Raw genomic sequence first — 11,970 nt, forward strand, 5'->3', positions numbered from 1 at the left:
AGTTATAGTGAAGTGTAAACCTTTCTTATACTGATAGTGAAAATAGGCCTGAACGTTGGGCAACAACCTTTGTCTGCATAATGGAATAAAGAAGAACGATGCGACTAATAGGAGAAGAATAATTGTTCTTTGACTAATACATTTTAAACTTAATTTGTGATGACAATGTTACAAGTCTTCTTCAGTTCCTCCCTTCAGCCACTTTCTCACTTCCCCAGTCCCCTGCATATCCATCCATCCATCCATCCATCCATCCAGCCCATGACTTTCCCACCTGTCTCAAACACCTGACCCTCACTTTTTCAACTGCTCCCGTGTTTCAACTTTTTGTCAACTGATCTGCAGTATATATCCACATATATCCTGCCAGATTGTTGATTTTGCATCATAACTGAAATTGTTATTGTACCTGTACCTGTACCTGCACTAAACCATAATCTGTATTCTGCTTGCACTCTATTCCTGCCCCCATTTTCTTACCTGTGGACTTTGTGTATGAATGAACATAATATAATTTGCTGTACAGCTTAATCCAGTTTACCTTCTAAATTTCACAAGCTCTACAAAAGTTCAGATTGGTTATTTGTAATTTATCATCATTATGATTTGTAGGCAATGATTTCATATTTTGTTAATTACAGTACATTTACATATATTTGCAACTTATCACCAAATGTCTGGTATTTTTTTGTTGTGATAATATTTCCTTCTTAAATTTCACATGTAAAACAAGCATGACTCATGAATACTGGACATGGAACTGATCTGTTGGTTTCTTGTCCTCACCCTCAGAGCAGCGTGGTCCGCCCCAGCCCTCACAGCATGCCCTCACAGTCTTGTTCACCATCTGGTTCTCCATCTCTGGGGGTCTGGAGATCCACAGACACATCAGGTTGGAAATCTCAATATACACACAAAACTGTGTCCCTGTGAACTTAGGGTATTTCCTTCACATTCTCCGCATGTTGTAGCACAAAAGCTTTGACTATGGGCAGGTACCCAATACATACAACATGTTACCTTTTAACGGAGGGGTCCACAAGTTCCTGTTTCTAAGTGATTTGCTAAAGGTTCATAAAATATGTACATAAATTAAATTGTAAAAAATCACTTTATAAAACCTGTTTCTATTTGAAGCAAATTCACAGACATCTCTCCCCCTCTGACACAATAAGCTGTCAGTTAAAGGAGTTATGATCCTTTTTCAAGTTTGGTTACATGAATGACACTGGAACATTAGGCAATGTTAGCAGATTAGCAAGTACACATCAGATTTGACAATGACTGCAGAAAATAGCCACGCCAGAAAAGGCTAAAAATACACAATTTCCAAGAGGAATGGACAATGTTTTTATTTTTGTTAAGCGCTTAACCAAAGTCAACAGCAGCTTTTCATGGGACTGGTAGCAGACTACAGACAGAGAAGGTATAGGGGCTGAAAACAACGCTTAAAGAAAACTGTCTCTATTAACCGAATTGACGGAGAAGGCCAACGCCGCAACAGAGGCTTTGCCTAGTGGTGCACATCCTAAAGCAACACAACATTACAATCACACCTACGGGATTGTAATAGAGCAGATGACTGCGGTTGACGAAATGTTATTAAAGGACCAAAAAAGTAGGACTGAAATGATGTTTGTTGTTACAGGTGTACAACTAGGTGCTTTCTGTGCAACCCCTGTTTTAAGCAAGTTAATTGGATACGGTTGTACTTTCAAAAGTACAACATGTACTTTCAGAAACCAAGTCACATTAGGCATTGTTTTGAGAACTGTCTGACTTTTATGAAGGCTATTATTTCTGCAATGGATTATTTTTTTCCACCAGGAGGGTGTAACATAGACATATGTTCCTTCTATTCCCCCTTAATCATACCAATTACCACTAAGTTACCAACCAACAGGAGTCACTGAGCGACATGGACTTGATCACTCAACACGTTAACGCGGGAGGAAATGAGATCTCTGCAAATATTTTATGATTTTTATTTTCATCTGATCAACAAATAAAACCTTTCAACATAAAAAGAACCTTTAATAAGCTGAGAACACCCTGAGTGATCCAGTTTACTTTTCTACATTTAAAGACGAAGACGTGGACCAACAGACTGACAGTCACTTAACTTTTCACTTACTTGTACAAGAAACAGGAGGCCTTGGGACCCTGTTGTTTGTAGTACAGTGCAATGCCGTCGTCTCCCCCGTGCTTGACCCTCATCCTGTCCACATCGAGCCTCCAGGCCTGGGTGTTGTACTGATACACCTCAGAGCAGCTCACTTCCAGCTGTAGACGTGGGGACAAGACTCGCTCCACTCTTTCCTCTACCGTGTGTTCACACCAGTGTCTGGAGAACAATACATACCTTTAATGTCCTCTCTTATACTTCCTTTTCAAGTGTGCCGTTGTGCAAAAAGGTACTGGCATAATGTTTAATTCAAAATAAGGATTCTGCTCTCTACTAACCTAAAGATACTCATTATAAAAACACATACCAAGACAACAACAGAGAAAGTTAATACGCAAGGTTTTGATTGATAGTTTATTAAATAAGGGGCTGTAATTAGGTTCCTTTTTAAAAAAAAAGATATTGGCATTAATATCAGAATATCATCAGTGACCATTTTCTTGTGTAATATCATGGCATGCAAAAAAAGTTCTGCACTGATACACAGAAAGCAATTTAAGTGCAAGCTTATAAATCTAATTCTTTTTTTATATAATGTTTTTTTGATAGAATAATAACAATTTAAATCAAGATACCACTACAAAAATTGTCTCATTTGCTGAAACTTGCTTATTACTTTTATGCACACCAGTCTATGAAGACACATTAATTATTTTACTTGAATTCATACAAAAGAGCACTGACCAACGAGCATTAGAACCTTGACAACTTTAGCTTCAATTGTTTTTGGTTTTTTTCCATTAAATATCTACGGTAACTTATATTTCTAATGAAAGTGAGTAGATCAGAGGGTTAGGTCTCTTGGTGAAGCGTTTCTCTAATATGAATTTACCATGGCTTTAAACAGGTGATTTGTTCTGCTTCAGTGGTTTACAATGTAATTTGTACAGTATGCACTCAAACAGGTGAATCATGTTCATTACTCAGTCTGTATACCCTATTACACAAAATGAGCTTAATCCAGTTTTGACAGGTCGAAATCATGCTCACCCCATTCCCATCACTGTCTGCAGTCCAAGAAGAATCAGTAGTAGGGTTTCCATGGTCCTCTCCTGAATGTGTGTGCTTAAAGTACCTGCAAAAAAAGTTTGAGTGCAAGTTTTGCTTTTTTATAATCAAAAAAATATAATAAGAATTTAAAATTGTTAAAATAAAATAAAATTCTTCCTGAAATTTAACAATAAAAGTCAGGCAAGCAGATCTACAGCCTAATGAGTTGAGTTGAACCATCATTGTGATGATTGATTTAATCGTGTTGTTTGTCATTGTGAGTGATCAAAATGATCCATCTAAAAATGTATTGTAAATTGAAAAATATTTTTTTACAATCCCATCGTCCAGCTACAAATAGCAAACTGTGCACTTACCTTTGAAGTGCTTTGGGGAAATCTTTGCCATAAAAAAGTCCTTAGCTTGTGAATCAATATTTATACGTCCTTTCTTTCTGTCATTATTTTTCTGCGTGGTACTGTCCGACAGTATGTCAAACACTCCTCAGTGATGCTTTGCCTTATGGGGGGAGCGGAGACCCAGATGCAGGCTTTTAAATGCGGGGGATGCCTCGTGGGATGTACAGTGGCATCTGAACCTGCTGCCATTGGATCTAAGTGGCAAGGTCACAGCTGGGAGGATAGGCATTGGACACCGGACCTTTGACGGACACGTCCACTGACCTCGCCCCCGTCAAACATACAGGACACCGTAGGTGATGGTGGGGGCGGTCGAGCCTTTGGACACAGAATAAAGAGATGTTTGTCAGAGCCTAATCCTGTAAAGAGAGGCGTTTCGGGAAGGATGATGGGGGAATTTATTCAATGAAGCGTGTAAACAGACATTGGGACTGAAGGCTTTTAGACTCACCAATATCCCAAGTCTGACCTCCTGACCCTGGAGGGAGGAGGCTCAAACACAGCTGTCACCACAGAGCTACTGATTTCACAAGGGTGGGCTTTAATGGTATGAGCAAAACAGCGTGTCATAATTGACTTCCCGGCAAACGCTTCATCAGAGCCTTGGATACGTTGTGTTTCTTGATAGAGATAGCAATGAGCTGTGTCACTTTGCTGGTTCACTGCTTCGTCATCACTCGTGGGAAGAAGGGTGAGAGGCAGCGTTGCCAGATGTACGATAACTATTTTACTTTTAGGATAATTTAGGCCTCTGTACGATCAATAATGCCAAAATGATCATAGTGTATGATAATTTGACCATTTTATGAAGCTTAAAATAAGTAACTGGTTTAGCTATGCACTGTCTAATTTTAATTAATTAAACATCAAACCTTAAAGCCCACGCCAAGCAACTAGATTAGTTTATGGCCTTGAGTGCTTTTCATGCAGAATATGAACAGGCTTTATTTAGTGATTTAATATTCTAATAGTAATATATATATATATATATAATATATATATATATATATATATATATATATATATTACAAAAACTGGCAGACTGATGAACTTATGGATACATACCCCACACATCATAGCTACATTAGCTTTCTTTTTAAAAAGCAACAAAAAACAATGTGGGTAGATTTGTAGGTATGTCAAAAAGTAATTTATGTAAACATTTTGTCAAGGTTTAGAGTCTACAGCTTTGATAGAGGCACAGTGGTGCTTTGTGCTAATGCTAAAATCAGCATGTGCTAATAAGCTCACAGTGACAATGCTAATATTCAGCAGGGATAATGTTTTCCATGTTCACCATCTTAGTTTAACATTTGCTAATTAGCACTAAACACAAAGTACAGCTGAGGCTGATGGTAATCATTAGTTTCAAAAGTATTTGGCCATAAATCAATTGATTGGACAAATAAAAGGATTGCTTTTGCATTGAGAGAGTTATTGATAGTAGTAGCAACCCTGTTATTTACTCTGTCGTATTCTATTTCAACTTATTTAATCTTCTGTTTTATATTGCTTTTCAAAATTATACATCTTTTTTATATCACCTTGTGTTCCTTTACCTAATGGCTTTTAAGTCTTATGTAAAGCACATTGAATTGTTTCATTGTTAAAAGGTGCTATACAAATAACCCTGCCTGGCCTTTGTGCCTGTTATTTCATCATGTTTACAACCTACTGTCTACCTACCAATCAGCTTCCGTCACTGCAAAGAGGGTGGTTAAATATAAGCCGCAGTCCATTGACACATGTTTCCGAAAGGAAGTTTTCTTTAATTGTTAAAGCAGGCAGACTGGACTGATCAACCTTGTTTCCAAATTTCTTGAAGCAAGAGGACAAATACAGGTACAGTAGCTTGGTGGTCATTTTTCTTTTTTCCTGATTTAAAAGTGCAAGTGTTTCTCACACATCATGTATCACACCATCTGACTATAAAGCAAGGAATCTCTGTCTGTCTGTCTGTCTGTCTGTGATTTAAAACTTGACTTGACTTGGACCCTACAAAGACTTGGACTTAGAATTGCAAAAAATGACTTGTGAGCATCTCTGGGTTTGAGAGGATACAGCAATTTGTTAAATTACAATAGACTATAAGATATCATAGTTGGAAATCCAGTGTAATCAATCAATATGGTTGTACTCTGTTATTGAAAAAAAAGTAACAATTATTATTGCATGCCTAATATTTTCCTATTACTCGGAGTAAGAATAGTTTTTATCCATTCTTAGGAGTAAAATACAGTATTTGCTATAAAGGAAAGCTTTCATTGTGCTTCATTTCCATATCGCATTGTTCTCTAACTGGGTATTGGCAGGGGTAGAAGTAGGCCTATTCACAATGCTTTTTTTCTGAAGTAAAACTATTAACACCGCACAGTAAAAGTTCTGCATTCATTTTTTTTACAGAAGTGAATGAGAAGTATTATCATCACATATTATTTATTAAGTATTTTAATTAACTTAAATCTGTTCAGGCTGAAGCTTTCAAATTTATTATGATGCAATAATATTTCTCTTTACCTCTTCCATTTTTGCCCTTATTCCAAAAAAGACAATATCCATTCAGAATAAGGTCTTATTCAGAATATCCAAACTAAATATGATGTTTACATGAACCATATTTAATTAAAATTATTGTCATATTCGCAATAATAGTGGAATATGAGTGTGCATGTAAAAGTAGTCAATCTTTTCCTCTTAAGAAGTATACAGTAACTAGTATACAGCCCTTTTAATTGGGGGCCCCAGCCCCAGGTTGCCTATCTCATCTAATGGTAAAGTCTGTCTCTGTGGTTTTTCCTTATCCAGAATCGTTTCTACAGTTGTTTTATGACTTTGAGTAGCCATGATTTGGGTTTGACGCAAATATGTCACGACAGATTGTTTGCTGAGGACCCAAGAATGTGCAGTGTGAATTTGTTTCAGCAACACCACAGGCCAAGCATTCAGCCCATTCTGAACATGCATGTTTTCAATGGGCACTGTACTACCATTACAAAAATACTTTAATGTACGCATGTTATAAAATCGAATCAATTCTGCAGAATGTGACAAAGTGCATTTAGAACTTGATGCTAATCTCTAAACTGAATGCACTTTATCTCGTAAATATGCAACACAAACTGGAAGAGCAGGAAGATAAACAAAGAGCAGAGAGAAGGGCAATGGTTGTCCTCTCTGCTCTCAATGTCTTATAGCAGAGGCTCATACAAGCCGTTTGTGTTCCTGTGTAGAAAGAGAGGAGAGACTGATAAAATAAAAGCAAATAGATTAAAGGGATGGAGAAAGAATTGCTTATTTAGCTTGTATTTCTGCAGGAAAGAGATGACTTTAGCTAGCTTTTAATTCTTTAGGCTGTAAAATAACTATGGGTAAAAAAGAGTCTGGATTCAATATTAAACTAAGTATAAACAGAGCTCTTCTTTCTGAAACTACCTAGTTCTAAAAGATTGATTACAAGATCTAGTGCCTTTTAATGGATGAAACATGATGCGTGAATTCATTCAAACTACCAGTTTTTCATTCACTAAATTAATGCTGGATAATCTCTTCTCATTATATTACAGCCATGAGACTTCTCTGTCTACTGCAGCTGGTCTGCTTGGCTGGTTGTAGTGCTTCCAGATTGAGGGACTGGGCTCATCATGGGGCCCCCATGTTTGCCGACCTCACAGTACGTGAGATGAAAGCGGTCCGGGCCTATCTGCATGGTATCCCAGAGCTGGCGCTCACTGATGCTCATAGCAAGACTCTGATGAAGAACAGTATCCTCCTGATGGAACTCCATCTGCCGAAGAAGCATGAAGCCCTTAGAGTTCTGGACCATGGACAGGCTAAACCCCCACGTCAGGCCCGTGTGGTCATCCAGTTGGGGAACCAGACCAATCCCAGCATCACTGAGTACATTGTCAGTCCTCTGCCATCCCCAAACTCCCATGAAGTCAAGACGTTCAAGGGAGGTAGGCCTATCCGCTTTGAGTCAAGGCCTATTACCTCTTCAGAGTATGACCATTTAAATGACATCCTCGAGAAGATCACTACCAAAGCTCACAAGCTCCTGTTTGAGACCACAGGAGGGTTCTCTTTCACTAACTGCTCTGACCGCTGCCTGACATTCTCAGACATAGCCCCCCGTGGCCTGGGTCCAGGTGAGAGGAGATCTTGGATCATGTTGCAGAAGTTTGTGGAGGGTTTTTTTATCCACCCAGTTGGATTTGAGGTACTGATCAACCACCGGGACCTGGATCCAGAAAAGTGGACTGTAGAGAAGGTCTGGTACAACAGCATGTACTTTGACAGTGTTGAGGAACTGGTAGAGAAGTATGAATCTGGAGATGTAGAGAAGATCAGACTGCCCGATCACGACGATAATGACCTCTACTCCACTTACATTCCACGGGGTCAAAGCAATACACCCACTAATATCCACGGGCCAAAGCTTGTTGAGCCTCAGGGGCACCGCTATCACGTTGACCGCAACTTTGTTGAATATGCGGGATGGTCTTTCGCCTACCGAGTCCGCTCATCAGCTGGGCTTCAGGTTTTCGATCTCCGTTTTAATGGAGAAAGGATTGCCTATGAGATCAGCCTTCAAGAAGCTATTGCCTTCTATTCTGGTGATACTCCCGCTGCCATGCAAACAAAGTACATCGATGCTGGCTGGGCCATGGGCAGCTCATCCTTCGAGCTGGCACCTGGAATCGACTGTCCAGAAATTGCCACCTTTGTCGATCTTTACCACTACTTCGACACGGACAAACCTGTGCGCCACAGAAATGCACTCTGCATTTTTGAGATGACAACTGCTATGCCTTTGAGAAGGCATTTCAACTCCAACTACAAAGGAGGATACAACTTCTACGGGGGGCTGGAAAACACTGTGCTGGTGCTCCGGACAACCTCGACCGTTTACAACTATGATTACATCTGGGACTTCCTCTTCTACCAGAATGGGGTGGTGGAGGTAAAGGTCAGCGCTACAGGATACATCCATGCCACTTTCTTTACACCTAACGGGCTTCACTATGGTACCAAGGTGTACAACTATGTGCTGGGTAACCTGCACACACACCTCATCCATTATAAAGTGGACCTGGATATTGGTGGTGAGTATTATTATACAATGACCTAGTTTCCAACATCTGTTTTAAAGCAGTAATTCTTTATTGATCGTCTCTACTTAAAAAATTCAAGATCATTGGAATAACCAAAAACCTTTCCCATATCGAGATATTGTAGAAAGTCAGAACTTTATGAATATTGACACTGATCATACGTCGTTTTTTTGGCGGTAAATGTAATCCGTTGTTTTGTTGAATTCGCTTATATTGACGTTGTTGTTTGCCAACGGGATTGGGAAAAACCATACCACAAACTCTGAACATGAGATGGATTGATGAATAAGTATACCTACCACCACACCTTTACACCACTCGTATTACGTACATGAACCCTGAAGGCTTTGAAACAAGGTGAAAAAACTGCAGACAGAAACTTGTATTGATGCCAATCCAGATAAAATGGTTTTCTCTGAACATGAGATGGATTGGTGAATAAGTATACCTACCACCACACCTTTACACCACTCGTATTACGTACATGAACCCTGAAGGCTTTGAAACAAGGTGAAAAAACTGCAGACAGAAACTTGTATTGATGCCAATCCAGATAAAATGGTTTTCTGGACTTTACCCTGTGATAAAGGAGACAGTCATGGCTTAGCCTATCAAGCCTGTGAGGCTTTTCTCTTGAAGTGTGTGATCGAGGCTATCTGTGATCAGGGCTTTATGCCATACATAAGTCAATCACTTAATTTATGAAGGAAACCTCTGCTGCAAAAGCAAATGTGCCGTATAGTCTCTCAACAGACCATTTATACCTTGACATTTAACTTCTCCTGATAAACCTTTTACCTTCACTGTGACTCAGGTCGAGACAACAGCTTTGAGACGATGGATCTGAAGTATGTCAACTTCACAAATCCTTGGAGCCCGAAGAATTTCGTCGTCCAGTCCAAACTCCACCGGACAGAGCGCAAGACAGAGCGATCTGCCGCTTTCACCTTCGGCAAAAAGTTCCCCCGCATTGTGCACTTTTACAACCCCAATGAGAAAAACAAATGGGGAGAGCAGAAGGGTTACCGTATTCAGTTTAACTCACATGCCCACAGTGTCCTTCCAAGAGGCTGGAGAGAAGAAAAAGGCATCAGTTGGTCAAGGTAATAGACTCATGGCTGCTAGCTCAGGGTGCTTCTACTCAATACTGAGCAAAGGGTCTGAATACTTATGACCATGTGATATTTCAGTTTTTTTTTTAATAAACATTTCCCCTTATGTTGCTTGATAAACATATATTATGTAGGGTAAAATATTCAAACCTAATATACTTTGTGTTTATGGTTGCCACCATTCTAGATGTCCATTATCTTAAACACATTTCCCACAAGTTCAGTCATATTCGGTATGTTTGAACACATTGGAGTCTACGGTAGAGTTTAGGTTCTGTGCATTAGAGGATGGTTTGTACACATCCATTTGTAATGATTGACCCAGAGGATGGCGAGTGGGGCTGAAGAGGTTAATCTCTGAATTGGGAGACTGATTAGAAATCAGGTCAAACGTATATTTATGGTTTGAGAATCAACACAGGTGCAGCAATAGTTTGTTAATCACTTTGTCAAATATCTTCTATGAAAAAAAAATTAGAACAGCAAAGGCCCACTTTTGAAATTACTAATTGACAGAATGGCGGAGGTGTTGTAACTCTGTATGAATGCTTTGTCTGTCAGCTGTCAATGATATAAAAAACTGATCCCTACGCAGGTATCCTCTGGCTGTGACTCGTCATAAAGATAGTGAAGCCAGCAGCAGCAGCATTTATACCCAGAATGACCCCTGGGAACCTGTTGTGTCTTTTGAGGACTACATCCGCAACAATGAAGACATAGTCAACAAGGTACAGAAGTGGAGTCCACAATGCATATGAAAGTCAGGACTGTTTGGATTAGGTTAATATCATTGTTCCTTTTTTCCCCCCAAAAAATGAACTATTCCTTTAACATAAAAGGTGTTCCACTGAGAAATCCAACAAACTCCATTTCAAACTTGAATCTAAAAAATATCTGAACACAATAAGCACTTTTAACAAGTACCAATAATTTGAAAATCAGTGAGGAAAGCTGAGTTTGATCACCAGCTACAGTAACAGATCAATTACCAATACTATTTGATGTATTTTTTAAATTTTGATGGTTAGTAAAGAATAAAATGGCACACACAGTCTCTTTTTTACTGGTGCAAGAAGTCACAGTTCACTAATGGACAGCATCCTTTGTGATGTTTCAAACAGACTCTTGGAAGTGTGGTTTACATTTCGGGGGTGGGGTGCTTTCCAGAAAGGTTACGTCATTGGTTTAAGTTTACTCTTCCTAAAATAATCAGTTCATCTGTTCTGGTCACTCACCATCATGGTGACTCACCATTTCTGATATTTTCTTCTGTTTGCACTTTTAAGTTGACAAAAGCCACCTGTGATGTGTCCTATTCTAACAAAATCTAATGTAATGTTTGCTCTGCTGCGTGCAGGACCTGGTTGCCTGGGTGACGGTGGGCTTCCTGCATGTGCCTCACTCAGAAGACATCCCCAACACGGCAACGCCGGGCAACGCGGTGGGCTTCTTCCTCCGGCCCTTCAACTTCTTCGACGAGGACCCTTCGGTGGCGTCCAAGAGCACCGTCATTGTCCGGCCGGTACGGGACGGCCAGCCCAAGGTCCAGAGATGGACACCTGAGGTCATAGGTCATTGTGTGACTGACAAGCCATTCTTTTACAATGGCACATATGCAGGAGTCTAAATCTGTTTTTTGAGGGGGGGGTTAGCTCAAATATCATCATCACAGCTTAATAACAATCACTTGGAGTATATTTGGTCAGATTCAGTCTAAGTAATTTTTACAATGTGACTACCTTTTTTTGTTGAAAGAAACAAAATCCATGAAATAGAAAAACAAATAAACAAGAACATCGGAAATGAGAAATCTGTTGTAGATAGTCATAACGAAAAATCAATGTTAAATTATTAAACCGTTCTAAATTGCGCAAATGGATTGTACATTATATACAGTTTAAATTAATCTCAACGTTGATGTTAACTACAACAAATCAAACCAAACATGTAACCTGACTGGGGGAAGGGGAGGCGTAGTGGGTCACGGGGGGGTCTCTAATCCCATGTTGGGTCTCCATGGCTGAGGTTTAGCAGCGGCGAGCATCCAGGATGCAGGATGCTCTGTATCCGCCCTGCAGCTCCCTCAGAGTCCTCCTCTTGCCCCCACGGTGGGAATGTTTTTCATGGAAAGACAACAGGCCTTACAGAGCAAA

General features: G+C 39.6%; 2 protein-coding genes across 2 annotated transcripts in view; one reads left to right on the forward strand and one right to left on the reverse strand.

Annotated features, from left to right (window-relative positions):
* Positions 1–3,228, reverse strand: part of sspo (SCO-spondin) — a 73,316-nt gene extending 70,088 nt beyond the window's left edge. The window contains 3 exon segments of the mRNA XM_054623129.1: positions 787–869; positions 2,135–2,344; positions 3,176–3,228. Of these exon segments, the coding sequence (XP_054479104.1) occupies positions 787–869; positions 2,135–2,344; positions 3,176–3,228 (346 nt within the window).
* A 3,931-nt stretch (positions 3,229–7,159) lies between these two features.
* aoc1 (amine oxidase copper containing 1) lies at positions 7,160–11,444 on the forward strand. Its single transcript, XM_054623320.1, has 4 exons — positions 7,160–8,696; positions 9,520–9,808; positions 10,413–10,545; positions 11,175–11,444. The coding sequence occupies exons 1-4, from the start codon at positions 7,160–7,162 to the stop codon at positions 11,442–11,444; spliced, it is 2,229 nt and encodes a 742-aa protein (XP_054479295.1).
* Positions 11,445–11,970: the final 526 nt, after the last annotated feature.

The sequence above is a fragment of the Anoplopoma fimbria genome, chromosome 21, assembly GCF_027596085.1.
Source record: "Anoplopoma fimbria isolate UVic2021 breed Golden Eagle Sablefish chromosome 21, Afim_UVic_2022, whole genome shotgun sequence".
NCBI lineage: Eukaryota > Metazoa > Chordata > Actinopteri > Perciformes > Anoplopomatidae > Anoplopoma > Anoplopoma fimbria.

Bases quoted from the DNA above. Each gene is read 5' to 3' on its own strand.
- aoc1 (XM_054623320.1), top strand. From the start codon at position 7,160: ATGAGACTTCTCTGTCTACTGCAGCTGGTCTGCTTGGCTGGTTGTAGT. The intron at 8,697-9,519 runs GTGAGTATTATT...ACTGTGACTCAG, and splicing joins AGTGGACCTGGATATTGGTG to GTCGAGACAACAGCTTTGAG. The intron at 10,546-11,174 runs GTACAGAAGTGG...TGCTGCGTGCAG, and splicing joins ATGAAGACATAGTCAACAAG to GACCTGGTTGCCTGGGTGAC.